At 38.6% G+C, this 27,373-nt stretch overlaps 1 protein-coding gene and 3 pseudogenes across 1 annotated transcript; all 4 read left to right on the top strand.

Moving 5' to 3' along the window:
- Positions 1-1,072: 1,072 nt before the first annotated feature.
- Positions 1,073-1,603, top strand: LOC148999632 (mannose-specific lectin pseudogene; annotated as a pseudogene).
- Positions 1,604-12,750: 11,147 nt separating this feature from the next.
- LOC148999631 (mannose-specific lectin pseudogene) lies at positions 12,751-13,236 on the top strand (annotated as a pseudogene).
- A 2,230-nt stretch (positions 13,237-15,466) lies between these two features.
- Positions 15,467-16,009, top strand: LOC148999630 (mannose-specific lectin-like). The gene has a single exon (XM_089140318.1). It carries the CDS (start codon positions 15,467-15,469, stop codon positions 16,007-16,009), a length of 543 nt encoding a protein of 180 aa, XP_088996444.1.
- A 9,633-nt stretch (positions 16,010-25,642) lies between these two features.
- On the top strand, positions 25,643-26,128 carry LOC148999629 (mannose-specific lectin pseudogene; annotated as a pseudogene).
- Positions 26,129-27,373: the final 1,245 nt, after the last annotated feature.

Raw genomic sequence — 27,373 nt, 5'->3', positions numbered from 1 at the left:
ATCTAACTCTAACAGTATCACATGATAGCGTAGGAGTTAGAAAAGTAGATGTTGGCAACGGGCAAGAGCCTTGTATTCGGCATCATTAATTACTAGAGCGAGCAATAGGACAGCTTCAAGATTTCAAATCATTGCCATGAAAGATTGTGAATCTGCTAATTGATTGTTCATCGTAATAGCCAATCAGTATCAAAGAATGCTGCTGACAATGGAATTTTGTGATACTTTGAAATCATGAAACCATGATCTACATACCTCTAACAAATGATCAGAGTTTGTTTAATAGCGGTCCAATGATCAACAAGTAGGCAATGCATGATTAATGAACATTATGACGAGTTAATGTTGTGTAATATAGAGCCCTACAGTGCTCTGCAATTAATGAGTAGCATTAAGCTGCGAATGGTAAAGATGGAATAAGTGGTCAAGGTTGAAATCTTGGCTATTCATTTTTATTTTTATTTTTAACTTTTTTAACCATATCTAACTGTAACAAAAAAAAAAAAAAAAAATACAAAATGAGTGCTCAGATTTTGACCAGTACTGAAGTTGAACCCCTATATTCTTGATGGTAAAAGCTGAAATCATGATTAAGAAGAAAATTAAAAGACAAGGTATTACTATTACTATGAGTAATAATAATATCATCTACATTCTCTGTTGATTGAGGTGTCAGTGAGACCCTTGTGGTTCTAAGAATACACTAGACACCTTCACTTCAAGGGGCATTTCAATTGCATGAATACCAACTGGCGGGAAAACAACATTGACATCACGAACCATGGAATTAATGATTCTGCATGGTTATAATCTCCATCTGTTCACTCATTAGGGTTTATCTGTCTTTATCTCCTGAATATTCACAACACATGTAACTAATAGGGATAAAAAAAACATTAATTATATTCCCATAAGAGAACTCTGTGTAAAAAGACATATATCATTAATAGCCATTACAAAACAAGATTTCGTTTTGTCAAGAATTTGGTTGATTTTCTATAAATAGAGATAGTAAGACTAACCCAGTGCTCACCCACATCGATCGATCATATACAAAAGATACAAACCAAGAATGGCTGCCACTGCAATCAAACCCATTTCTGCACTTCTCTGCATCTTCCTTGGTCTTCTCATCAACAACCCAGCTGCTCAAGCAGCTCAGAACAATATCTTATACACCGACGAAAGACTCAACACTGGCGACTCTCTCCGATATCTAAACCATCAGTTTATAATGCAGGAAGATTGCAACCTGGTCCTCTACCACGGTAATGCTCCGGTATGGGCTTCGAACACAGGCGGTTTAGGCCGGAATTGCCACTGTAGATTGCAAAACGATGGAAATCTTGTGGTCTATCGGGGTACCACACCAATCTGGGCTAGCAACACTGGTGGTCCATCGGGTCGTAACTTTGTTCTTATACTTCAGAGGGATGGAAACGTGGTTCTCTACGGCCCTGCAATTTGGGCTACTCATACCGAGAGACGGCCTCGTGGAATGAAGATCAGAACAGAAGATGAGAGAGAAGGAGGGCGTAGAAGAGAAGATGAGAGAGAAGGTGATTTCAGAGAAGATGACGAGTCTGACGTTTACAGGAACTAGAACTTTTGGAAGGAAGGGATGACTAGCTAGAGCTAGGACTAGAACTAGAACTACGTAGGTATGAGAAAATAAAGTATGCACGTAACCATGCATGCATGTAGTACTGTTTATGAGCAATCTTCACTTGACGTACCGTAAAAATAAAACTGCACCTTTAGTGGGATTTGCTCGTATGTCTGAGTACACTTGATCAATAATGGCAGGCCATGCATACAAGAAACGCCACACTTGAATATTAAGTAAGGGTTTTGATTTCAATCAACTAAACAAAGATGCCTAACCAAGTAACTAAAATGGTTACACCACACCCAATTAAGGTTTTTTTATTTTTTTTTTATTTTTTTATTTAAGGTTCATCTGTCAATCGAAACAATCAATTTCTTATATCTTAATAGACGTAAGAATTACAAAGGATTCTAGAAAAAAAAAAAAAAAAAAAGGAAAACAGAAAAATTACAACACGTTACATTGTAGTTAAGATTTAAGACAGACTCCAGGAAGTCTTCCTATGATTTATCCAACATGGTGATCCGAGTTCTATCTAGCAGTAGTTGGACTCCTTCAGTAATGGTGGTTCTTATCCAAAGCTGTTTAAATTCAAAATTCAAAACCAGAGTTGCAACAATGTGAAACACTCTTAGGCATCTTTATAAGGGCACTTGTGCTTCTCCAATTTGAAATAACAAGAAACACGGTAGTAAGTTCTATGCGTTGACATAGGGGTTTTCTGCATTTCACCTCTCTCTCACCCATTTTGGTTTTGTGCATTTCACCTCCATTAACGCTGCTGCGTTTTGATTATATCTTAAGTGTTTCAACATCACCCAACTCTTCTATAAGATTATGTTTCCTCTAAGAATATTGGTAGTGTCATACAAAGTTCAATTTGGACTTACTTAGAGCTAGAGTCTCCAATGTGCAAATTATATATAGTATTCCAAATTACAAATAACGTGAATGCAAATGCATCTTATTTTGATTTTACGGAATGATATATTTACGTATAATTTTATTGATATTTCAATATGAAAGGAAATTGTCTACTGTTGGGTGTAGATCACGCTCACCTTTTCTCTTCTCTCATCAAGGAAATTGGCTGTCAAGAGCGAGCGAGGGATTCTTCATCTGTTGCCCAAACCTCAAAAAAGAGAGAGCTTCACCTTTGAATCTACCTAGCTACCTCTCCTATAGACATTGTATATAGTTTTGGCCATTTCTGAACTTTTTGCTTTAGGACTGGTTTTATGCCTAGGCTAGGTATTGTCTGACGCTTAGTAATTTATATATATGGTTGTTTTTTTGGAGGGGGAGTAGAAAAGTCATTTGTTGAGTAAATAAAGCTACGAAAGTGAGTCAGGGAGTAGAAAGCGACCAAACAGTTAATTAGACCCTCAACTAACTAGGCCTTTTTGGCTAAAACATTCACGAGGAAATTATGTGTCCTAGTAAAATGCGGAGCCAAATGTAAAATATCCCTAATAACAACGATAAGATAATTAAGTCAAGCAAATAGACGAGGTGTTGATGCCACCGAATCAGACTGACACACCACCTTAACTGTTAACAAGCCATTTTTTTATCTATTCTGCTACAAAAGTCAGATTGAGGAAAAAGAGACTATGGCATCTTAAAGGTAGCATCGGCTACATCAAGAGAAAATAACAGTTCAATTACTTCTCTCTTCCAAACCTGATTTGCCATAAAGAGGAGTGAGGAAAGTAGATGGCCTTGATAAATCGAGCCCATAGAGAGTCAGGTTGTCGCCATAAATGAGCAACCATCTTAGCTAGCAAAGCAATATTTTGAGTCTCCCATCCACCTCTTCCCAAAAGAAGTCCTGCCCGTCCACTTGCCTTACAATACATATCAAGGCAAGCCTTGAGATTACACACCCTCTCCAAATGAAGCTTAGAGAAAAGAAAGTGTTTGTAAAAATTAAAAGAAACCGCAAGCACACGGTATCGTGTAGCCAACGGGTCGATCTCAAGGAGATATACCACGTAGAATTAAACTTCTTAATAGTAATGCGAGAGTGGAATGATTCAATTTTTGTTAACTAATTAACTAAACTAAATGATCCTAATCCATACATCTAATGCAATCGAATTAAAACAAAAAATAAATTAAACACAATCAATGCATAAATAAAAGACAGGAAAAAAATGCGAACAATAAAAATAAAAGGAAAACGGAAGTGATCCTAGTGTCAGCTCTGGATCAAGGGAAGGGGAGTATAATAATAATGACTTTGACCGTGGACCTTTTGTCGTAGCTTACAGTCCACCAATCGGGGGAACGGATATAAAGAAGAAAAAAAACAGTGCAGAAAGTAAATAACAAAGCAATAAAAAGAAAATGAAGCCTTAACCAAAGAGAGGCACGATTGTAGGCATCTCTGATCAAGGATTTAGGGGAAGGGAGAACAATAAATAATGCTAAAAGTAAATCCTAAATTAAGAATGTGGAGGGGTAGATAGAAGCGGGAATGGAGGGAGAAGAGAAGATTAATAAAGAAGGTTACTTACTTGCGAATTGAACAAACGATTCGAATCTCAACCAACCTTAACAACCTGATCTAGATCTAGAATGATCTAAATCTGAAATTGCTAGACCCAAAGAAAAACGAATCTAAAAACTTGAACTTGAACTTGAATTGCATTAAATAAAAAATTAAATTAAACCTAAACATTCAATCTAGAAATTAAAATCTCACAAATGCAAGCAAAGAAAACTAAAGAAAGCCTAAATAAACTGAAGAGAGAAGAAAGAATGCTTCTACTAAGCTCTAGAACCCCTTCTCCTTTGATAGAGTATGCTCTCCTTTATAGAGTTTACATGAGATATGAAGCACGGCTGAATTTGAATAAAACTCAGGGTTTCTATCTGACTCAGCCAATTAGGGTTTTGACATACTAATCGCGCTGACTTAGAGAGATCAGATGCATAATTCCACCGTTGGATTTGAGGTTTAAGTAGTCATGAAGCTCTCCTCCAAAAATCAGCACGATCGGACATCGGATGACCGTTAGATGAAGGGTTTGATCAAAACTGGACAGAGGCATTCAAAAACGGGATTTTTCCTCTTTTTCTTTCTGAATATAATTCTTTTTCCTCTTTTTCATTCTTTAATTAAATCCAAGATAGGAAATAAGATATTGAGGTAGTGCATATTACATATTTATAGTTACAAGAGTTATGTGCAACATTAATTTTGGAGTCTTACTCTAGAGTTTGGATTACACAAGTTATCTATTTGTGTTTGAACTATGTTCCATGTGTACAACTCCGAGTCTGATCCACTTGTGGATAAGATGTAATCTGTTGAAGTCTCTTAAGTAGTTGAGTTTGAGTCTGATTCTTAAAACCTTACATGCATGGAGGAGGAAGTTGAGTTTGAGTGGAGTATTTGAAACCTTGCACGTATGGAGCAGTGGCGGCTAGGGCAACCCTAGATTCGGCTAGGGTTGCCTGTGGTTTTATTGTTTTGTCCTTAGATTGCGAAAACCAAAATTATCCTTAACACGCCCCCTCAAACTCAAGGGAGAAGATGAGACCTTGAGGGTTGGACATCAAGATGTTGAACCATTGATGGGAGAGAAGCTTAGTGAAGATGTTAGCAAGCTAGTCTTCGGTGGAGAGAAATTGAACCTAGAGGTCCCCCTTGGCAACCTTATCACTAATCAAATGAAAGATCACCTCAAAATGTTTGGTTCTTACATAGAAGACAGAATTGATAGTGACATAGGTGACCCCCACATTATTACACCAGAGAATTGGAGCTGAAGGCAAATATACCATATTACATATGTATGTAGTTTATTTTGATGTGGTCTTTTTTTCATTTTCCCATACATAAAAAGAGACTTTTCCGTCCGTATTCATCTCCAATGCATCATCAGTTGAAAGCCAATTTTAGCTTCCCAACAAGAATGAAGAAGAAAAGCTTGTCATTTGGCTGCTATACATGGAGGATACGGATACTATTGAGCATTATCTGTTCCTGAATTTCCGCATGGATGACATTAATCGTCTCCAGTACAATCTTTGACCTCTGCGTCTCTCTCAATCTCTCATTTCTCTAGAATTTTGTGTCCCTGGCCCAGAATAGAGTCATTAAAGACTGTTCGTTCTTTTCTTCACACATGGCTCAAAGTAATGAATAGTAGAACACATGTAAGGTTGGGGGTGAGAGAGAAAGGAGAGCCAACAGTGTTGTGACTTGTGAGGTGGGCTGTAGTGTAGGCCAGCCATGTTTTTTGCCTTTTGGGACTGAAACTCATGCATTGTTTCCATTCTCATCGATCTTTCAATTCCATGAATAAACTCTGAGTTCTTTGTATAATCATGATTTAATCCAGAAACTGTTAGGTACTGCACCACTTCTTCAAATGATTCAAAACTGATGCAACAGGTTTAATGTTCATACATCAATTTAGGACACCATTAGACACATAACTAATACCCTAATAAAGGGAGGACCAGGCATATAGCTAGCTGCGTGAACAATAAAGATGATGGTGATGGGTCGACGAAGGTAAGATAAGTGATAAGTGATTTTTGTTCTATGAAAAATCACAAAAGTAAAATGGTGCACCAAAATAAAAATTTTGGTTGGTGGATCAAAATACAAATAAGAGTGATGGTTTGTTCTTATGATTAGCGCAGGGTCCATGCGATCAGGCAAAAATGGTAAACGACACTCTCATGAAAATCGATCGGCTTGTGCAGCTGTATGGCTTTAGCGTTGTGGTTTGGGCTTGTAGATTAGGAGATAAAACGCCCAGTTGACAATCAAACAGCTCACAAGATCTATCAGCCGAGCCACCACACACTACCTTCAATCTCTCTCTCTCTCTCTCTCTCTCTCTCTCTCTCTCTCTCTCTCTCTCTCTCTCTCATCTCTAAATCTTTAAAATATTAAAATATTAAACTGAATATCAAGTAAAGTAAACTAAGGCTCTTTTTGGTATCAAGACCTCAATATGACATTTCCATTTTAAATTTTTTCTTGAATTTTATTTTTATTTAAAATAATAGAAAAACTTCAAAATTCATAATGAACTCTTTCTCCATTATGGATAGGGCTTATCTCATCTGTGTCAATAGTTAATGTTATCATTCAGTCAGATGAGGGATTTTTTTCTTTTTTTTTTCCTTGTTACTGTCATTTTTAACAATTTTCTTGGCTCAGCCATTTTTTGGGGGGGGGGGCCAAAAAAACAGATAAACTAAGTGGAGAGTCACGATGTACAATAAGTCCTTGTAAGGATGTTCCTTTTAAGTAGCAAAGAATCTGTTTAACAGCAGACCAATGATCAATTGTAGAAGAGTGCATAAACTGACATATTTTATTCAGATATCAAGCCTAGTTGTGGTCGCATATTGAAGGGCACTAACGATACTGCGATACATCGTGGGATCAGCCATTAATTCCCATGTAAACTTGCTTAACTTATTAGTAGTGGAAACCGGTGTAGATAGCAGTTCGTAACCAGTCATATTTTCCCACTTGAGAAGATTTTGAATATACTGACTTCAAGACAAATGTAGACCAATAGAAGATCGAGTAACAGACATGCCCAAAAGTAATGAAGATGACCCAAATCCTTTAATGCAAAAACAAAGCCAAGATCCCTGAGAAACTAAGCCAAGAGACTGTCAGAACTACCAGTAAGGATAATATCATCAACATAAAAATAATGCCATGAGGACTTTGAAAGATAAACAGTGATGTATCAATCTTGGACCCAACAAAACCATACTCAAGAAGATAAGAGCTAAGCCTATCAAACCAAGCTCTTAGGGCTTGCTTTAAACCATAAATAGAGTGCCGAAGTTTGCATACATAATCATGATGATGTGTAGCCCTGCACAAAGCCAAGAGGTTGCTTCATATAGATTGTTTCATTCAAAAAACCATGAAGAAAGGCATTCTGAATATCCAGTTGTCTAATAGGCCAACAACAAGAGACTGAGAGGGCTAAAATCTGCCAAATAATGGTAGGTTTTACCACAAACTAAAGGTTTCATGGTAGTCTACCCCTCCAGTTGATTGAACCCTTTTGCCACCATGTGGGCTTTATACCGTCAAATGGAGCCATCTGCCTTGTGTTTGATCCAAAAAACCCATTTGCAACCAATAACATTGTGAGAGGCAGATGGCAGAACTAAAGACCAAGTTTCATTCTTCAATAAAGCAGTGAATTCTTTGTCCATAGCTTTCCGCTAATGAGGGTATTTGTTGGTAATGATAAAAGAAGTAGGCTCTAGGTGGAGATGTTCAAGTTGGGAATTTTCACAAACTTAGAAAAGACTATTCTTTCTCTCCCTCTCTAATCAATTATTTAAGCGTTTCTTAACTACTCAATGGCACAGGGTGTGAGAGGCAAATTCTTAGGGTTGCATAATTAAATAGTGATGATAACTATAACCTTGCTCGTACATCACTTCACTGAGATACAATCATGGCTTCCATTGCCATCCATGCAACCCACCATTATTTATGTTCTCCTCTAATACTTCCTTTTTGCCCTCCTCATCAACAACCCAGCAGTTTGTGATTCTGAGAACATCTTATACAGCAACGAAGCTCTCAATGCTGGCAATTCTCTATCGTTCGCTAACCATCTCTTTATAATGCAAAAAGACTGTAACTTGGTCCTCTACCGTAGTGGTTCCCCCATATGGGCCTCTAATACTGGAGGATCAGGCGGAATTTGCCATTGTTGTTTACAGTGATAATTCCCCACTTTGGTCCAGCAACACCAACCGTGACGAGGGTTACTATGTTCTTACAGTTCAGAAGGACGGCAACGTGGTTATCTACGGCGGTGCAATCTGGGCTACTGACACCTCCGGCACCTTAATTCACTCCAGTGCAACCACTTTGCTAAGGAAAATCGGCTTAGATGACCTAAAACTCAACGTCAGCACCAGTTAGAAAGAACTACTACGTACGTCCGGTATAATAAAAGTCTGTAACCATGTAGTGATGCTCATGGAAGAAACCCTTTGCAAATGCTCTTAGTATAAATTAACAAGAAATTATATCTGTCTTCAACCATGACGATGGTTTTTCTGTCTTTTTCTTATTTACATCTTTTTGTGAATAAAACCTACTAAATTCCTCTTTCCGCTGTAAAAGTTTAAAGTTTTAAAGTCAAATTCAAATTGAAATCTATCATAACTAACTATATCCTCAGTTGATCTTATATCCAACCAATCAAGAAGAATATGAGTTATGTAGAGTTTTATTTTAAACAAGTTGTAATTCAAATTCAAGTATTCAAATTGTAATTCAAATAATATTAATATACACCCCCACTAATTAATTTGATTGTCAAACGAAACTCTAACTCCTGTTATCCCTGATTCCTTGTGCATTTTGCATGCACATCAATGTGTTCCACATGAACAATAATGGCAACATTCTCATCATCTCTGAATAGAATCGTCCAATCTTGGCCAACAACACATGGCTGTTATGATGGACACTTAACAAGCTTTCTCGAGACATCTTTTGGGCAGATGGTACTCAACAACATATCCACACAATCTCATGGGACACTATTTGTAGCTCTACCATAGAAAGCGGTCTCAACTTTAGAAAATCCGCCACTTTTAACCTTGCTCATCTGACTTCGAAGGTATGGGAACTCCTTAACCCTATGGGCTCCTTATGGGGGACGATTGACGAAACAAGTATTTCAAGCATTGTACATTTTTAGAAACTTCGGCATCCCCAACGGCTTCGTGGGGGCTAGAAGTCATTGATTAAAGCAATGAATCTCTTACGTCAGAGCCTATTCCTTCAAATAGGGTGTCACATCCACCCAGCCGGTACCTCATCTGGCATACCCGAGAATGTGATCCACAGTCCAAGGATCAAGAATCGAGAGACCATGCCTCCCACATACATGATAACATAATCATGAACAATAATAATCAAGGTAAAAGCAACTAATACTAAATATCATGAATAAGATAAGATTCTCTACCAAAAAAAAAAAGAATAAGATAAGATTCAATAAATCAGAGTGCGGAAAAGCAAATAATGTCAAAGTATAAATGTGATCATAAAGGTGAGAGAATATATGATGATCACCCTCTCAGAGCAGCGGAAATGAAGTATGATTAAGTTAATTACAAGTTCAAGTATCAAAAGATCGAAAATCCATAACAATTTAATTACATGTCCAATGGTTCCATAAATAGACCAGGGAAATGGGGCTCTAGGCTAGGGTTTCTTTTGTCCTAATGATGGTCTCCTCAATGGTGTGGATGAAGAAAGCCCAACTCTGCCGCTCCCGCACTATCGTGGGGCTAACCCTAGTACGAGTTGTAATCCTCCTCGGCACTAACACTCTGATCTTCACGGAAGATACCACCCGGAGGGTAGTATGCGGGATCAAAGTCTGTCTTGATGGGGGTGCCATCATAATCTTCGGTACCTGTAGGATAATCTAAAAACATTTGTACAAAATGAATGAGTTCGAAGAACTCAGCAAAGTAGTTATTCCACAATTAAAATCATACATAAACAAAACATAACATAATACAATGTGATATGGAACATATGATGCAAATATGATTCTAACTCTATGAATGCTAGTCTCTATGGTAGACATGCTTTAAGTCATAGCACCGTACTTCTTTGGGTTGTTAGTCACTCCCCCTCAATCATACAAGATATCTTGGGTCTGTCAGGGAAGTTAGGTAAAGTCAAGTGGGTCCCTAACCTCCCCTATGACATAGGATGTTATTCAGCCACTCACTTGCCCATCAAAGTGTCCTAATTCATTAATTCAGCGACCACATCCTGGGATTGGGAAAATGTGCTTGATTGGTGGCCTCCTAAAGTGGCAACAAAGATCCTTAGTTTTCCCCTTCCATTGCTTCTTACAATGGATCATCTCATTTGGAAGCTTCATTCAACAGTATATTCACCTGTGAGTTTGGCTTATCGACTGGCATTAGCTCCCCCTAACATCCCTACCCCAACACCCACTTTCAACTAGGTATGGCTATGGCATCTCCCTCTCCCACCTTGGATTCTCTTTTTCTTATCCAAGGCTATCAATGGCAAATCACCTATTACCCCCCCCCCCCCCAGTGCATCACCTATGTCACCCCAATGCTTCTGTGCAACACCTCTTTACATCTTGCCCTTTACCCTTCAGTTATGGCTTACCCTACAACTTCACCAGGTGGACCCATCACAACCTTTCTGTCCTCAAGTTCAGGCCCTTGTCTCCAAGTTTACCCCATCATCCTCACACAACCAACAAGCCATACACACCCTCATCGCACTATGGACTCTTTGGGACTACTATAATCTCATCACCCACTCGACTCAAGTACCGAGGTCACAAGATGCCCTACAGAGACTACAACAAGCTATCATTGAATTCTCCCCTCCCTTCTCTCAAACCCCAGTACAAGAAACATCAAGGCTCATAAGGTGGGAACCCCCGATGCCAAGATACATCAAACTCAATGTGGATGGATCCTCTTGCTTTGGTTCACATTGATCTAGGATCAGAGGGGTAGCACGAGACCATAACCATCAAGTGGTTTTTGCTTTTGGCCAAGGAACGAGATGTCAAGACTTCCTTATTTCAGAAGCACAAGCCATTCAAAGAAGCCTCTCCCTTGCAATTGATTATAAGCTCTCTCATGTCTGCGTGGAAAGTGACAACCAAGTGCTATTGCTCTCAATCCTCAATCCATCGTCCCACCGTAGTTGAAAAATCTCCCACTTAATCAATGATATACTCAAGTTAGCTGAATCTTTCATTGAATGCACATTCTCTCATGTTCCCCGAGAGGTGGACTTTGCGGTGGAAGAGCTTGCCAAATCTACAGCATTATCCTAGGATTGGTTTGTGTATCAACATTCCCACACCCCCTTTTTTTATCTTGGGTCCAGCTCTTTGATCCCTTATGTGTAAGATTCCTAAAGGGTTTCATTTGAATCAATAAAGTTCTTTTATTACCCAGGAAAAAAAATTTGGCTGCCGACACCTCAACACCATTTGTTGCAATGCCTCAATTAGAAAATAAACTCAATCCATATCGCTAGGGGGTTGTATGATAAAAGTTCCTGTTTCTTGTCTTTGTATTGGGTATTTGCGTGTGTTGTTTTTTTTTTTAGCATTTTTAGAATAATCAAATTATCTATATCTATAATCTCATCTGAAAACATTGGAATGAATGGGGAGGTGACCTAGAGTAAAATCTTTTACCCCATTAATTGTATAAACATCGTAAATTTCATTATATTGTTAATAATGATACATTTACATATGCTAAGAAATATATTAACTATTGCAGCACCAAAAATAGTGGCCATCCATTGGCAAGTTGTGAATGATGCCACATGACCCTTAAAAAAATTCTAGCCGTTTGGATGATAAAAATGTTTTTGAAACACCTTAACTAGTTTGGTAAGAAGAAGAAGCTTAGATAGACTCTAGCTACCTCTTTTCTCAACGCTGGGGTCCTTTTTAAAAAAAAAAAAGCAATGGTCAATTTTATGTGATTCTTATTTCCATGTAAAACTTGATCTTTCACCAGCCAGCAGACAGATTATAGGCTGTAATCCTTTTCACTTACTCCTCTTTACAGAAAAAAAAAAAGTAAAAAAAAAAAAAAAAAACTTAATCTTTCACCAAATTAAGTTCAAACGCAGCAGCATAGAAAACAAGATTTGAAATTTTCATTCTCCTTCTTTATAACGTAGTCAGAAAATGGGGCTTGTCCTTCAAAGTGCGCTTTTGCAGGAGAGAGCATCTGAGTTGCATGAACACCAGGTGGTGGCTAAACAGCATTGACAACCCTTTGTCAAGTCTAGTTACATGAGTTTCCACCTGTTCCATTCATTGGAGTCAGTTTGTCTTTATTTCCTGAATACTCACTACACTTGGAAATTAATAGAGATGATAAAGTTTAATCCCATTAAGAGCCTCTGTGTAAAAGGACAATTATCATTAGTTCATAAATAACAAGCCCCTGTGTAAACGGACATACACCATTAATTCCCAATATTATGAAACAACAAAATTCCTATTGTCGAGAATGGTTGATCTATCTATAAATAGAGATGATAACAGTAACCACTTCTTACCCACAAAAGATACAAAGTAAGCATGGCTGCCATTGCAATCCAACCCATCCTTGTTTCTGCTCTTCTCTGCCTCTTTCTTGCTCTTGTCATCAACAACCCAGCAGGTAGTGTGGCAAGACAAGAGAATATCTTATACGGTGGAGAAGGTCTCGACACTGGCGAGGCTCTCCGGTTTGGAAACGATCTGTTTATAATGCAGGAAGATTGCAACCTGGTCCTCTACCATGGTAGTGAACCAGTATGGGCTAGTAATACCGGCGGATTGGCCCGGAATTGTCACTGTAGAGTTCACGACTCTGGAAACATTGGCGTCTATCAGGGTAATCGTGTAATCTGGACCACCAAGAACCCTGCTCTGCTTGGTGGTAGAGTTGTTCTTGTACTTCAGAAGGACGGCAACGTGGTTATCTACGGCCCTTTACGGTGGTCTAGCAACACCCCAAGAGGGGCTCGTCCAATTAATCTCAGATCAGATTACAGAGAAGGTAATGAGATTAGCAGCAGTTAGAAGAAAGGGACCAACTCGAACTGTTCCCTACTAGCTAGTACTATGTAGTTAGCTCTTTAGTAGTGACAACCCTGTGTACGTACGGTAAGGTACAACCATGAAAATAAAGTTTGTAACCATGCAAGCATGTACTACTGTTTGATGGGCAACCTTCACTTTAAGCACCAATAAAAATAAAACTGTACCTCTTGGGATATGGGATATGCATGTGTGTCTGAGCCCATTTTAATTATCAATAATGATGATTATGATTTTAATAAATCATATAATGGTAGGCCATGCACCAAACACTCAGAGCTTGATAATGATGCTTGTGAGTTTGAGATAAAGTAGAACCTCTGAATTTGGAGATTCTTGTGTGCCTGATAATGATGCTTGTGAGTTTGAGATAAAGTAGAAACTCTGAATTGGAGATCCTTGTGTGCCTGAGATAATGTAGAACTCTAAAGACCCAACTATGTTTGAGATTATATAGAACTTAGAACATTCAGCTGTATTTGAGATAAGGCAGATTATCTTTTGGAGACAAGGGTTTTGCCTATGGTGTCCATTCATATTGCCAAAAGTGCCCTTGATGGCTGGTGATTATATGGTTACCCTTGGTTCAGCCAGGGTTGTTTGTGAATTGCCAAAAATATCCTTAACAGATCCCATTTTGTCAAATTTCAAATATCAAATCTAAAGAGTGCCAACATAAATGTTTCTTAGAGAAAGAAAAGAGCTAGCATAAGGAAGGTGATCCAGATTCATATATGATACGTCACAGTTTTTTTCGAAACTAACAACCATGTTTTAAGTGGCTGAGATTAAATGAAGACTAGGTGGCGACCATCTAACGCTGAGCACCACAGACACCACCATGTTAGCTACACTAGCCTCGCAAGATCTCTCTAAAATACCCCCTCAATCAAAACAGGAATGGAGTCACCTTGAGATTGGAAACAAGTATTGCAAGCCGTTGATGGGAGAGAGGCTTAGTGAATATGTCAACCACATGATCTCTTGTTAGAATCAATCCAACACGCAAATCACCTTACGCAATCTTATTCATGTCAAAGTGAAAGTCAATCTTGACATGCTTCTTACGAACATAAAAGAGAGAATTAGTTGTGAGATATGTAACTCTAACGGTATATATCACATGATAGCGTAGGAGTTAGAAAAGTAGATGTTGGCAACGGGCAAGAACCTTGTATTCGGCATCATTAATTACTAGAGCGAGCAATAGGACAGCTTCAAGATTTCAAATCATTGCCATGAAAGATTGTGAATCTGCTAATTGATTGTTCATCGTAATAGCCAATCAGTATCAAAGAATGCTGCTGACAATGGAATTTTGTGATACTTTGAAATCATGAAACCATGATCTACATACCTCTAACAAATGATCAGAGTTTGTTTAATAGCGGTCCAATGATCAACAAGTAGGCAATGCATGATTAATGAACATTATGACGAGTTAATGTTGCGTAATATAGAGCCCTACAGTGCTCTGCAATTAATGAGTAGCATTAAGCTGCGTACGGTAAAGATGGAATGAGTGGTCAAGGTTGAAATCTTGGCTATTCATTTTTATTTTTATTTTTAACTTTTTCAACCATATCTAATTGTAACAAAAAAAAATACAAATACAAAATAAGTGGTCAAGATTTTGACCTCGAAAGTAATCATACGCATTACTGAAGTTGAACCCCTATATTCTTGATGGTAAAAGCTGAAATTATGATTAAGAAGAAAATTAACAGACAAGGTATGACTATTACTATAAGTAATAATAATATCATCTACATAAATTAGAATGTCTATTGTAGTTTCTCTGTGATTGAGGTGTCAGTGAGACCCTTGTGGTTCTAAGAATACACTAGACACCTTCACTTCAAGGTGCATTTCAATTGCATGAATACCAACTGGCGGGAAAACAACATTGACATCACGAACCATGGAATTAATGATTCTGCATGGTTATAATCTCCATCTGTTCACTCATTAGGGTTTATCTGTCTTTATCTCCTGAATATTCACAACACATGTAACTAATAGGGACAAAAAAACATTAATTATATTCCCATAAGAGAACTCTGTGTAAAAAGACATATATCATTAATAGCCATTACAAAACAAGATTTCGTTTTGTCAAGAATTTGGTTGATTCTACTATAAATAGAGATAGTAAGACTAACCCAGTGCTCACCCACATCGATCGATCATATACAAAAGATACAAACCAAGAATGGCTGCCACTGCAATCAAACCCATTTCTGCACTTCTCTGCATCTTCCTTGGTCTTCTCATCAACAACCCAGCTGCTCAAGCAGCTCAGAACAATATCTTATACACCGACGAAAGACTCAACACTGGCGACTCTCTCCGATATCTAAACCATCAGTTTATAATGCAGGAAGATTGCAACCTGGTCCTCTACCACGGTAATGCTCCGGTATGGGCTTCGAACACCGGCGGATTAGGCCGGAATTGCCACTGTAGATTGCAAAACGATGGAAATCTTGTGGTCTATCGGGGTAGCACACCAATCTGGGCTAGCAACACTGGTGGTCCATCGGGTCGTAACTTTGTTCTTATACTTCAGAGGGATGGAAACGTTGTTCTCTACGGCCCTGCAATTTGGGCTACTAATACCCACAGAGGGTCTCGTGCAATGAAGATCAGAACAGAAGATGAGAGAGAAGGAGGGCGTAGAAGAGAAGATGAGAGAGAAGATGAGAGAGAAGGTGATTTCAGAGAAGATGACGAGTCTGACGTTTACAGGAACTAGAACTTTGGAAGGAAGGGATGACTAGCTAGAGCTAGGACTAGAACTAGAACTACGTAGGTATGAGAAAATAAAGTATGCACGTAACCATGCATGCATGTAGTACTGTTTATGAGCAATCTTCACTTGACGTACCGTAAAAATAAAACTGCACCTTTAGTGGGATTTGCTTGTATGTCTGAGTACACTTGATCAATAATGGCTGGCAGGCCAAGCATACAAGAAACGCCACTTGAATATTAAGTAAGGTTTTGATTTCAATCAACTAAACAAAGATGCCTAAAGATGCCTAACCAAGTAACTAAAATGGTTACACCACACCCAATTAAGGTTTTCTTATTTTTATTTTTATTTTTTTTATTTTTTATTTAATTTTATTATATTTAATAGACGTAAGAATTACAAAGGATTATGGAGTAGGCATGCAAAAGTCTAACATCTCATCGCCCGAGGCCGGGGGCAAAATTCTACTTTGAACTGTGGCTTATGGGTGTTTACGTATTCAAAAATACAAGAAGAAGATATAGTCGAGATACATACAAATGAATCTTAAATGATGATGATTAAAAAAAACGAAAGAAAGGAGAAGCTACCTTTGGATCTTCCTAGCTACATGTTTTTTTTTTCAGACCCTCAACTAACTAGGCCTTCTTAGCTAGAGCATCTGCGAGGAAATTATGTGTCCTAGTAAAATGCGGAACTAAATGTAAAATTCCTAGTAAACTGCAGAACTAAATGTAAAATATCCCTAATAACAACGGCAAGATAATTAAGCCAAGCAAGTAGATGAGGTGTTGATGCTACCGAATCAGCTGTTAAAGACTGACACACTGCCTTAACTGTTATCGAGCCATTTTTTGATCCATTCTACTACAAAAAGTCCGATTGAGGAAAAAGAGATAATGCCATCTTACAGATTGCATCGGCTACATCAAGAGAAAATAACAGTTCAACTACTTCTCTCTTCCAACCCCGAGCTTGCTAGTTAATAAGTTATGCGACACACATAGGTTCCATATTAGGTGGGGACTTTGCTTGGGTACTGCACATTTACCGTTAAGCCGGCCGTCAGATCGGAATTTCTGTCGAAATTTCGATCTCAACCATTGAAATTCAATGGTCAAGATTCAATTTTGACCTCAAATTTGAAATCTCGACTAGACGGTAAATGTGCATGACCCAAGCAAAATTAATTAGATAGAGTCTTTTAAAATAATTGAGGGTGATAAACCTTGAATCCATTTATCATGCCACACCAGAACATGCTCCTCACCAGTTTCAATATTCCAAATCAGCTAAGGCTTCAAAGCATCTCTACCAACCAACAAACTCTACCAAGCCCAAGAGGATTGCAATCCTACTACAAAATCCAAAAGGGAAGAGTGAGGAAAGTAGATGGCCTTGATAAATCGAGCCCAAAGAGAGTCAGTTGTTCCCATAAATGAGCAGCCATCTTAGCTAGCAAAGAAATATTCTGAGTCTCCCATCCACCTCTTCCCAAAAGAAGTCTACCGCCCATCCGCTTGCCTCACAATACATATAAAGGCAAGCCCTTAGAGATTACACACCCTTTCCAAATGAAGCTTAGAGAAAAGAAGGCTATCACAGCGAAAAGTAAATTGGAGATGCAAGGAGGGCTCCCTTTGACACAAATACCTCTAACCAAATCCTGAACTCAGCCTGGTGAATGAGACAACTAAGGTCTTGCCAACAAAAGATGAATATTGCCAGTGAGAGCAGAGGGTCTCCTTGCCGAATGCCTCTAGATGGATGAATAGCATGAGTAATCAACCCATTGATCAACAACTTGTAAGAAAATGTGACTATTTGCATAACCCTAGCCACCATCTCATAGAAAACCCAACTTCAATAAGATAGCCTCCAACAAAGCCCACTCTAGCTTATTGTAGGACTTCCTCAAAGGCTTAATTAGTTGTAATATGGTTGGAGGGATAATGTTCCCTATGATTTCTGCATTTCTGCAGCTGTGATTAAGTATTAATATAATTTTCTTCTCTCAGCAAAAAAGATGTGAAAAGAAACTGGAAGCAAAGTAAATAAAATAAAAATTAAAAATTAAAAATAGAATGATTTAATCTTATTGTCAAACTGAGGCTCTTTTTGGTATCGATTATCATTCTCAATTATGAGAATTTTTTATTATTTTAAATTATTTGGCATCTATTATCAATTTTATTTTTGTTTAAAATAATAGAGAAACCTCCAAAATCCATAATAGACTCTTTGTCAATTATGGATTATGGTGAGAATTTCATTCTCTTAATTTATGCAAAGGTTTACTTAAATCTCAAACGGAAATGCTGAAACTGAGTGGGTGAAATGGTAAAATTACACCCACTAAGAGGTTTAATTGTTATTTTAGGGTCTGTTTGGTTATATGAATATGAAAATTTCAAATATCTAGAGTTTTAAATCTATGGAGCCATAATTCATAAGATTAATTGTTTGGTTAACCTGAATCTGTGTAATGAAATCTGGATTCATTCGTAATTTTTGTGAATGTGCAATTGTTTAGCGAAAGATTTCACCCCATACACATAAATCTATAGATTTTATGTTATTAGCGTAAAAGATGAATCTCTAAATTTCATGAATCCAAAGATTTTCACAACCAAACGGGTATACATATCGCATTCATGAATCCAGAGATTTGACGATTCATGTATTAATCCATCCATGATCGATAATAGCAATATGGAAATGTTTTATTAATGAAATGGGGCAAAGTATAATGAGTACCAATTAATTCGAGGTGTCTAGCTGCATATTTTAGAAGCAAAGGAGCTCAGATTGAATCTAAGTTAGACAGTAGGTTGTAGCAGAAATCAATCAGACACAAATTAGAAGCATTACCATAAATGATCTTATACTTTTCATAAAATCCAAAATATTCTTGATCTTCATAGATTACGATATATAAAGGTAGATTGTCAAATAAAACTATCCGATGAAATAAAATAAAGGGTAATTTTCATCTGGACCCCCTGAGGTTTGGTCCATGTCATTTTTAATCCAAAAAAATGGACACTTTGCATCTGCCTCCCCTGAGGTATTCAATAAGATTAATTAAGGACAATTTATGATTTTTATGACTAAAATACCCTCACATCTATTATACCATAAGATTAGAATATTTTTTTCACAATAAAATCCAACGGTGAAAATCAAAAGAGTGGGGTGTTTATTGGATCATTCCAATCAGATGAACATAAATCCATCTGAAAAAAATACATATTTTTCTAAATCCCCAATTCTCTCTCATCTCCTTCATCGTCTCCATCTTCAATACCACGTCGCCTCATCTCTGTTTTTTTTTCCTCTTCAACTCCGGCAATAGTTGAATCTATTGGAACACCTTTTTGCTTAAATCCATTGATTGAAAACTATAACTATTGAAACACTAGGATCTCCAACTGGAGAAATCCTCTTGTACAGACTCTGACCTGAAGTAGATCTGGAAGTAGAGGCATCTGGGGTTTCAGTTGAGTAGAATAAAATCCTAATAGCTCTGATATAATCAAGCTACGATTAGAACTTGTGCAATCTTGAGAAACACGATTCATCTGAAGTTCTGCGTTGAGCCCCAACTGGTGCAGAGACGACTGACGAGAGAGAGGGGTTTTGAGTTGAATTTTAACTTTACAGGAATCAAATGGAGAAGATGATGATTTTAGGATTTAGGGCTTTAGGCCATAAATGGATAATTTGTTAGGCTCGCCTTTGAGGCTTGGGCTCAACGTCCATGGAATTCCATGGAATAATTTATTATATAAATATATCACCTGATGATGCCGTATTTTTCTGTTTGTCTTCATCTTCATCAAATGGAGCACATTGGGTCGAGCTGGAACTGAAGGTTGCAGTTCTGCAGCAACAACGGGCGATCCCGAAGCTCTCAATATCGAGGCGTGATGTTTTATCGGAGGACTGGGAGATGGGAATCTCACATATGGTTGATATTTACACAAACGAATCTCATTCCTGCACTTGAATTCAATCCATTGTTGGTTCCTTTGGTTATTAACTTGCTTTTCTTTATGGTTCCTCTTTTTTGCAGGGATTGCAGAAAGCAAGTTTATTTGGGTGGGTAATTAATCTTCGTTTTGTTTCTTCGCTAATGTCTTTCAACTTTCTGATTGTTGTTGTTTTATTGGTGATTTTTCACACTGATGGTGTTGATTTGTCAAGTGGATTCGACACTGCTCAGCTGCTAGGTAAACCCCACTCTTTTGATTTTCACCGTTGGATTTTACTATGAAAAAAAATGCAAATCTTATGGTAGATAGATGTGAGGGTATTTTGGTCATAAAAATCACAAATTGTCCTTAATTGATCTTATTGAATACCTCTGGGGAGGCAGATGCAAAGTGTCTATTTTTTTGGACTAAAAATGACATGGACCAAACCTCAGGGGGTCCAGATGAAAATTACCCTAAAATAAATATGGTTTCCTCAATCCTCCATGCATCACCATCTCTTTGGTTGAGCTCATCATCTCTCGAAGTAAGAGACAAGTTTTAGGAAGAAACACAGCAAGCACAACCATATACAATCAACAATTTTTTTTCTTCTATATAATCACATAAATGATTTATATACATTATTTTATGTCTAATAAAATAACCATGTCATGCTCAAAGATGCAAATTTGACTCAATCGCACCAACAAAACATGAATAGACCAACTATCCCATAGATCTAAAGTTGATAGGATATCCCACGTCCGTTACATTGCATGTACATGCTACATAACCCTAACACCCACCTCACTAAAAAGACCAAATCTAGTTTGTTTCTCCCATAGGTCTAGGGTTGATAAGATGTTACATGTTGTTACATGACTTGCGTGCATTACATAGCTCAACATCCATCAACTGTAAACCAAGTGTCTTAGATTCAATGGATGTTTCACGTCTTTACATGATATGTATGTGTTATATAGCTCTAACATCCATTCTCATCCAAGACACTTTAACATCACACGAATACAAATGCGAATATGACCACGGTGTGCACCGATAAAAGTATACACAACCACTATACCAATGACACACTCATTTTGATATAAAACCATAAAAAGATGAAAGTATGACACTACTAAAAATTAATATGTTGGAAGATTAAAAACAGTTATATGACACTCACCAAATCAACAATAAGATAATTCAAATCCAATTTACTGAAACGTTAATCAATTAGTAGAGCACATCAACCAAGAAATGCATTTTCTAAACTACGGATCAAATATTAAATTCAGAAAGACTACTACCTAAAAGTCATGTTGATAGCCAACATAGGGTTGCTTGATTGGTAAGCTCAATACATCTTAGTAAAGCGGTCGATCTTCAACTCTTGTCAACAACATATGTAATATCTCCATCCCTATATATAAAAAGCTCCCTTATACCAAGTAAACAAGTCATGTTGATGGGATGTAAGGTTGTATATTGAGAGAAAAACATGGGAGAGAGAGGATGCAAGAGTTGACAAGGGATGACGTGGTTCGATTGATTTTTGCAACCTACATCCACAAGAATGTGATTTGCTTCCTTGAGATTGACTGTAGTGCATATTACATATTTATAGTTACAAGAGTCATGTGCAACATTAATTTTGGAGTCTTACTCTAGAGTTTGGATTACACAACTTATCTATTTGTGTTTGGTATGAACTATGTTCCATGTGTACAACTCCGAGTCTAATCCACTTGTGGATAAGATGTAATCTGTTGAAGTCTCTTAAGTAGTTGAGTTTGAGTTTGATTCTTAAAACCTTACGTGCATGGAGGAGGTAGTTGAGTTTGAGTGGAGTTCTTGAAGTCTTGCACGCATGGAGGTAGTTGAGTTTGAGTGGAGTATTTGAAACCTTGCACATATGGAGCAGTGGCGGCTAAGGCAACACTAGATTTGGCTAGGGTTGCTTGTGGTTTTATTGTTTTGCCCTTAGATTGCAAAAAACCAGAATTATCTTTAACACGCCCCCTCAAACTCAAGGGTGGAGATGAGACCTTGAGGTTGGACGTCAAGATGTTGAACCATTGATGGGAGAGAGGCTTAGGATGTTAGCAAGCCGGTCTTTCGTGGAGAGAAGTTGAACCTAGAGGTCCCCCTTGGCAACCTTATCACCAATAAAATGAAAGATTACCTAAAAATGTTTGGTTCGTACATGGAAGACAAGATTGGCAGTGACATAGGTGATCACCCCCACACTATAACACCAGAGAATTGGAGCAGAATGCAGATATACCGTATTCCATATGTATGTAGTTTATTTTGATGTGGTCCTTTTTCATTTTCCCACTTAATCAATGATATACTCAAGTTAGCTGAATCTTTCGTTGAATGCACATTCTCTCTTGTTCCCCGAGAGGTGAACTTTGCGGTGGAAGAGCTTGCCAAATCTACAGCATTATCCTAGGATTGGTTTGTGTATCAACATTCCCCACCCCCTTTTTTTCTTGGGTCCAGCTCTTTGATCCCTTATGTGTAAGATTCCTAAAGGGTTTCATTTGAATCAATAAAGTTCTTTTATTACCCAGGAAAAAAAATTTGGCTGCCGTCAGCTCAGCACCATTTGTTGCAATGCCTCAATTAGAAAATAAAATCAATCCATATCACTAGGGGGTTGTAGGATAAAGTTCCTGTTTCTTGTCTTTGTATCGGGTATTTGCGTGTGTTGTTTTTTTTTTAGCATTTTTAGAATAATCAAATTATCTATATCTATAATCTCTTCTTTTTTTGAAAGGCATTTATAATGAAAATAAGAAAAGAAAAAATACAATTAGTCCTCCTTGCTCACCCCCACGTTGCCCCCAATCACCCTTCCTCCCGGTTCCTACTTAATTGACAACAACTAAGTCATCGACTGTCGTCTAGTGCATCCAAATCAAATCTTTAGCTTCGACAATAGTTCATGCTTATCCTCTCCCATGGGAGGCTCTGCCCGGGATACTTTTTCTGCCGCATCTACCTTCTTGAATTCCTCTGCTATAGAACATTTTTACTTGTTACTCTTTCTTTCGCGTGAGCCTTCTTCTTCGCACCGTTTCCGCGGGAGCCTTCAACCCGCCGATATGCAGCGTGGAGACTACTTTCATTGCGTTTCATCATTGGCCGAACTCTCCGCTCCGTCGGCCCCCATGTCCAAATCATCCTCCGTAGTTCCTTTAATGGCTGACTTCTATAATATTTGCAACTTCGGTCCCACCAATGAACACTCCAGGGGTTTCCAATTTGCATGACTCTTACCTGCACAGCACTTTTGAAATTCAAAGGAGTGGCCACCACTTTCGGCTTTCGGGTCCCACTGTGACTCCCCAGGGTTTACCAATTGGATTAAAACACTTTGCCGAATCAAAGGATTTTGATTTCAAAACTAGGTCCACGCCGGGCTTCATTATTCAAATTTTGTTGGGCCCCCTGCCCCACTTGAGCTCCAAACTAGGTTCCGTCCATGCGTTTCTTCCAATCTAATCATTTGTTGCGTGGTCTTCCACTACCTTCGTTCCGTGGGTCTTCCACTCTACCGTCGCGCCCCCCGGCCTCTCATGAGCTTTTCAAATCGTTCAAAGGTCAATATCCTTAGTGGCCATTGGTGGAGTTGGTTAGTCGTGGGACCACGGGTAACTCGTTTTTGAAAGATTACCAACCAACATCGAACTCTTCCCTTTATCTATTTTTGGTTGAAGGATCACTTTGAGAGAGAAGATCAGAGAGGTTCTCGCTAGCGCGATCACCACATCGGGGACCAACCTTGTGTTTGATTTGATTGAAATTTGTTGAATTTGCTGCCCCTCTTGGTGATGAGTCCTCCAAACCCGCCACCTCTAGGCCCCGCGTGTTGGAGTGGCTTGAGTCGCACTCTCCCCGTCGGGGATGCCATCCACAATAGGATTATCCGGGGTTTCCGCGATGAGGGCTGACCCCAACCATCCCGATCGTTTGAAGCAAACCTCAATGGCCCGGTGGCCTTCTCGTTCCCGTGGCCCGGTATCATCCTCAAAATTACCTTCGAGAACTAACTTGAGGTTCCGGTTCAGGCGCTCAATCGCCTCATTCCTCACAACTCGACCTCCAATTCAACCAATTCGAGCATAATGACCAATAGACCAAGCGGTTCGTCTATCAGGACGGTCTCCCACGTTTTGCTATGAAAGGCACTTTCTCATGCCATACTCAGGGTAAATCGGACGCCCACCCACTTCCTCGGTTGGGAGGTGGATTTTCCGGCCTCCATCGTTGACGTGTTTACTTTCCAACATTCCCCTCTCGCCTCACCTCGGTCTTCCTCACTATGCCAGATGTAAACCCTTTCCCCATGTGTAGTCACCCCTTGAGCATTTCGCCCCCTAGCTGCTCTCGCAATTCATCCATGGTGTGTGCTTGCTCCCCAATCACCGCTGTTTTGTTGCCTCGTATTCTGTTGCGGGTTCAATCCTGCCTTCCCGCTTGTATGGGGAGGGTCATCTCGGCAACAATGACTCCCCACTACTCCCGCATGTTTATCCCCATTGGTGGCCCTCGGGGCTTCACGTGGAAGCCGTTCCCTGGTCCTCCGTTTCCTAGGCTCCATCTCCTCCATCTCCTCTTTCTCTAACTCAGTTTTGCTTTACCTTCTTGTAAACAACAGGGTTATTCTCTATATCTATAATCTCATCTGAAAACATTGGAATGAATGGGGAGGTGACCTAGACTAAAATCTTTTACCCCATTAATTGTATAAACATCGTAAATTTCATTATATTGTTAATAATGATACATTTACATATGCTAAGAAATATATTAACTATTCGCAGCACCAAAAATAGTGGCCATCCATTGGCAACTTGTGAATGATGCCACATGACCCTTAAAAAAATTCTAGCCGTTTGGATGATAAAAATGTTTTTGAAACACCTTAACTAGTTTGGTAAGAAGAAGAAGCTTAGATAGACTCTAGCGACCTCTTTTCTCAACGCTGGGGTCCTTTTTTTTTTTAAAAAAAAAACAATGGTCAATTTTATGTGATTCTTATTTCCATGTCAAACTTGATCTTTTACCAGCCAGCAGACAGATTATAGGCTGTAATCCTTTTCACTTACTCCTCTTTACAGAAAAAAAAAAAGTAAAAAAAAAAAAAAAACTTAATCTTTCACCAAATTAAGTTCAAACGACAGCAAGCAATAGAAAATAAGAAATTTGAAATTTTCATTCTCCTTCTTTATAACGTAGTCAGAAAACGGGGCTTGTCCTTCAAAGTGCGCTTTTGCAGGAGAGAGCATCTGAGTTGCATGAACACCAGCTGGTGGCTAAACAGCATTGACAACCCTTTGTCAAGTCTAGTTACATGAGTTTCCACCTGTTCCATTCATTGGAGTCAGTTTGTCTTTATTTCCTGAATATTCACTACACTTGGAAACTAATAGAGATGCTAAAGTTTAATCCCATTAAGAGCCTCTGTGTAAAAGGACAATTATCATTAGTTCATAAATAACAAGCCCCTGTGTAAACGGACATACACCATTAATTCCCAATATTATGAAACAACAAAATTCCTATTATCGAGAATGGTTGATCTATCTATAAATAGAGATAATAACACTAACCACTTCTTACCCACAAAAGATACAAAGTAAGCATGGCTGCCATTGCAATCCAACCCATCCTTGTTTCTGCTCTTCTCTGCCTCTTTCTTGCTCTTGTCATCAACAACCCAGCAGGTAGTGTGGCAAGACAAGAGAATATCTTATACGGTGGAGAAGGTCTCGACACTGGCGAGGCTCTCCGGTTTGGAAACGATCTGTTTATAATGCAGGAAGATTGCAACCTGGTCCTCTACCATGGTGATAGACCAGTATGGGCTAGTAATACCGGCGGATTGGCCCGGAATTGTCACTGTAGAGTTCACGACTCTGGAAACCTTGGCGTCTATCAGGGTAATCGTGTAATCTGGACCACCAATAACCCTGCTCTGCTTGGTGGTAGAGTTGTTCTTGTACTTCAGAAGGACGGCAACGTGGTTATCTACGGCCCTTTACGGTGGTCTAGCAACACCCCAAGAGGGTCTCGTCCAATTAATCTCAGATCAGATTACAGAGAAGGTAATGAGATTAGCAGCAGTTAGAAGAAAGGGACCAACTCGAACTGTTCCCTACTAGCTAGTACTATGTAGTTAGCTCTTTAGTAGTGACAACCCTGTGTACGTACGGTAAGGTACAACCATGAAAATAAAGTTTGTAACCATGCAAGCATGTACTACTGTTTGATGGGCAACCTTCACTTTAAGCACCAATAAAAATAAAACTGTACCTCTTGGGATATGGGATATGCATGTGTGTCTGAGCCCATCTTAATTATCAATAATGATGATTATGATTTTAATAAATCATATAATGGTAGGCCATGCACCAAACATTCAGAGCTTGATAATGATGCTTGTGACTTTGAGATAAAGTAGAAACTCTGAATTTGGAGATCCTTGTGTGCCTGAGATAATGTAGAACTCTAAAGACCCAACTATGTTTGAGATTATATAGAACTTAGAACATTCAGCTGTATTTGAGATAAGGTAGATTATCTTTTGGAGACAAGGGTTTTGCCTATGGTGTCCATTCATATTGCCAAAAGTGCCCTTGATGGCTGGTGATTATATGGTGGCTAGGGCTACCCTTGGTTCAGCCAGGGTTGTTTGTGAATTGCCAAAAATATCCTTAACAGATCCCATTTTGTCAAATTTCAAATATCAAATCTAAAGAGCGCCAACATAAATGTTTCTTAGAGAAAGAAAAGAGCTAGCATAAGGAAGGTGATCCAGATTCATATATGATACGTCACAGTTTTTTTCGAAACTAACAACCATGTTTTAAGTGGCTGAGATTAAATGAAGACTAGGTGGCGACCATCTAACGCTGAGCACCACAGACACCACCATGTTAGCTACACTAGCCTCGCAAGATCTCTCTAAAATACCCCCTCAATCAAAACAGGAATGGAGTCACCTTGAGATTGGAAACAAGTATTGCAAGCCGTTGATGGGAGAGAGGCTTAGTGAATATGTCAACCACATGATCTTTTGTTAGAATCAATCCAACATGCAAATCACCTTAGGCAATCTTATTCATGTCAAAGTGGAAGTCAATCTCGACATGCTTCATACAGACATAAAAGAGAGAATTAATTGTGAGATATCTAACTCTAACGGTATATATCACATGATAGCGTAGGAGTTAGAAAAGTAGATGTTGGCAACGGGCAAGAACCTTGTATTCGGCATCATTAATTACTAGAGCGAGCAATAGGACAGCTTCAAGATTTCAAATCATTGCCATGAAAGATTGTGAATCCTCTAATTGATTGTTCATCCTAATAG

Source organism: Hakea prostrata, chromosome 11, assembly GCF_041222555.1.
Source record: "Hakea prostrata isolate BN-2017 chromosome 11, UWA_Hpros_2, whole genome shotgun sequence".
Classification (NCBI taxonomy): Eukaryota; Viridiplantae; Streptophyta; class Magnoliopsida; order Proteales; family Proteaceae; genus Hakea; species Hakea prostrata.
This window is presented reverse-complemented; position numbering and strand designations above follow the sequence as displayed.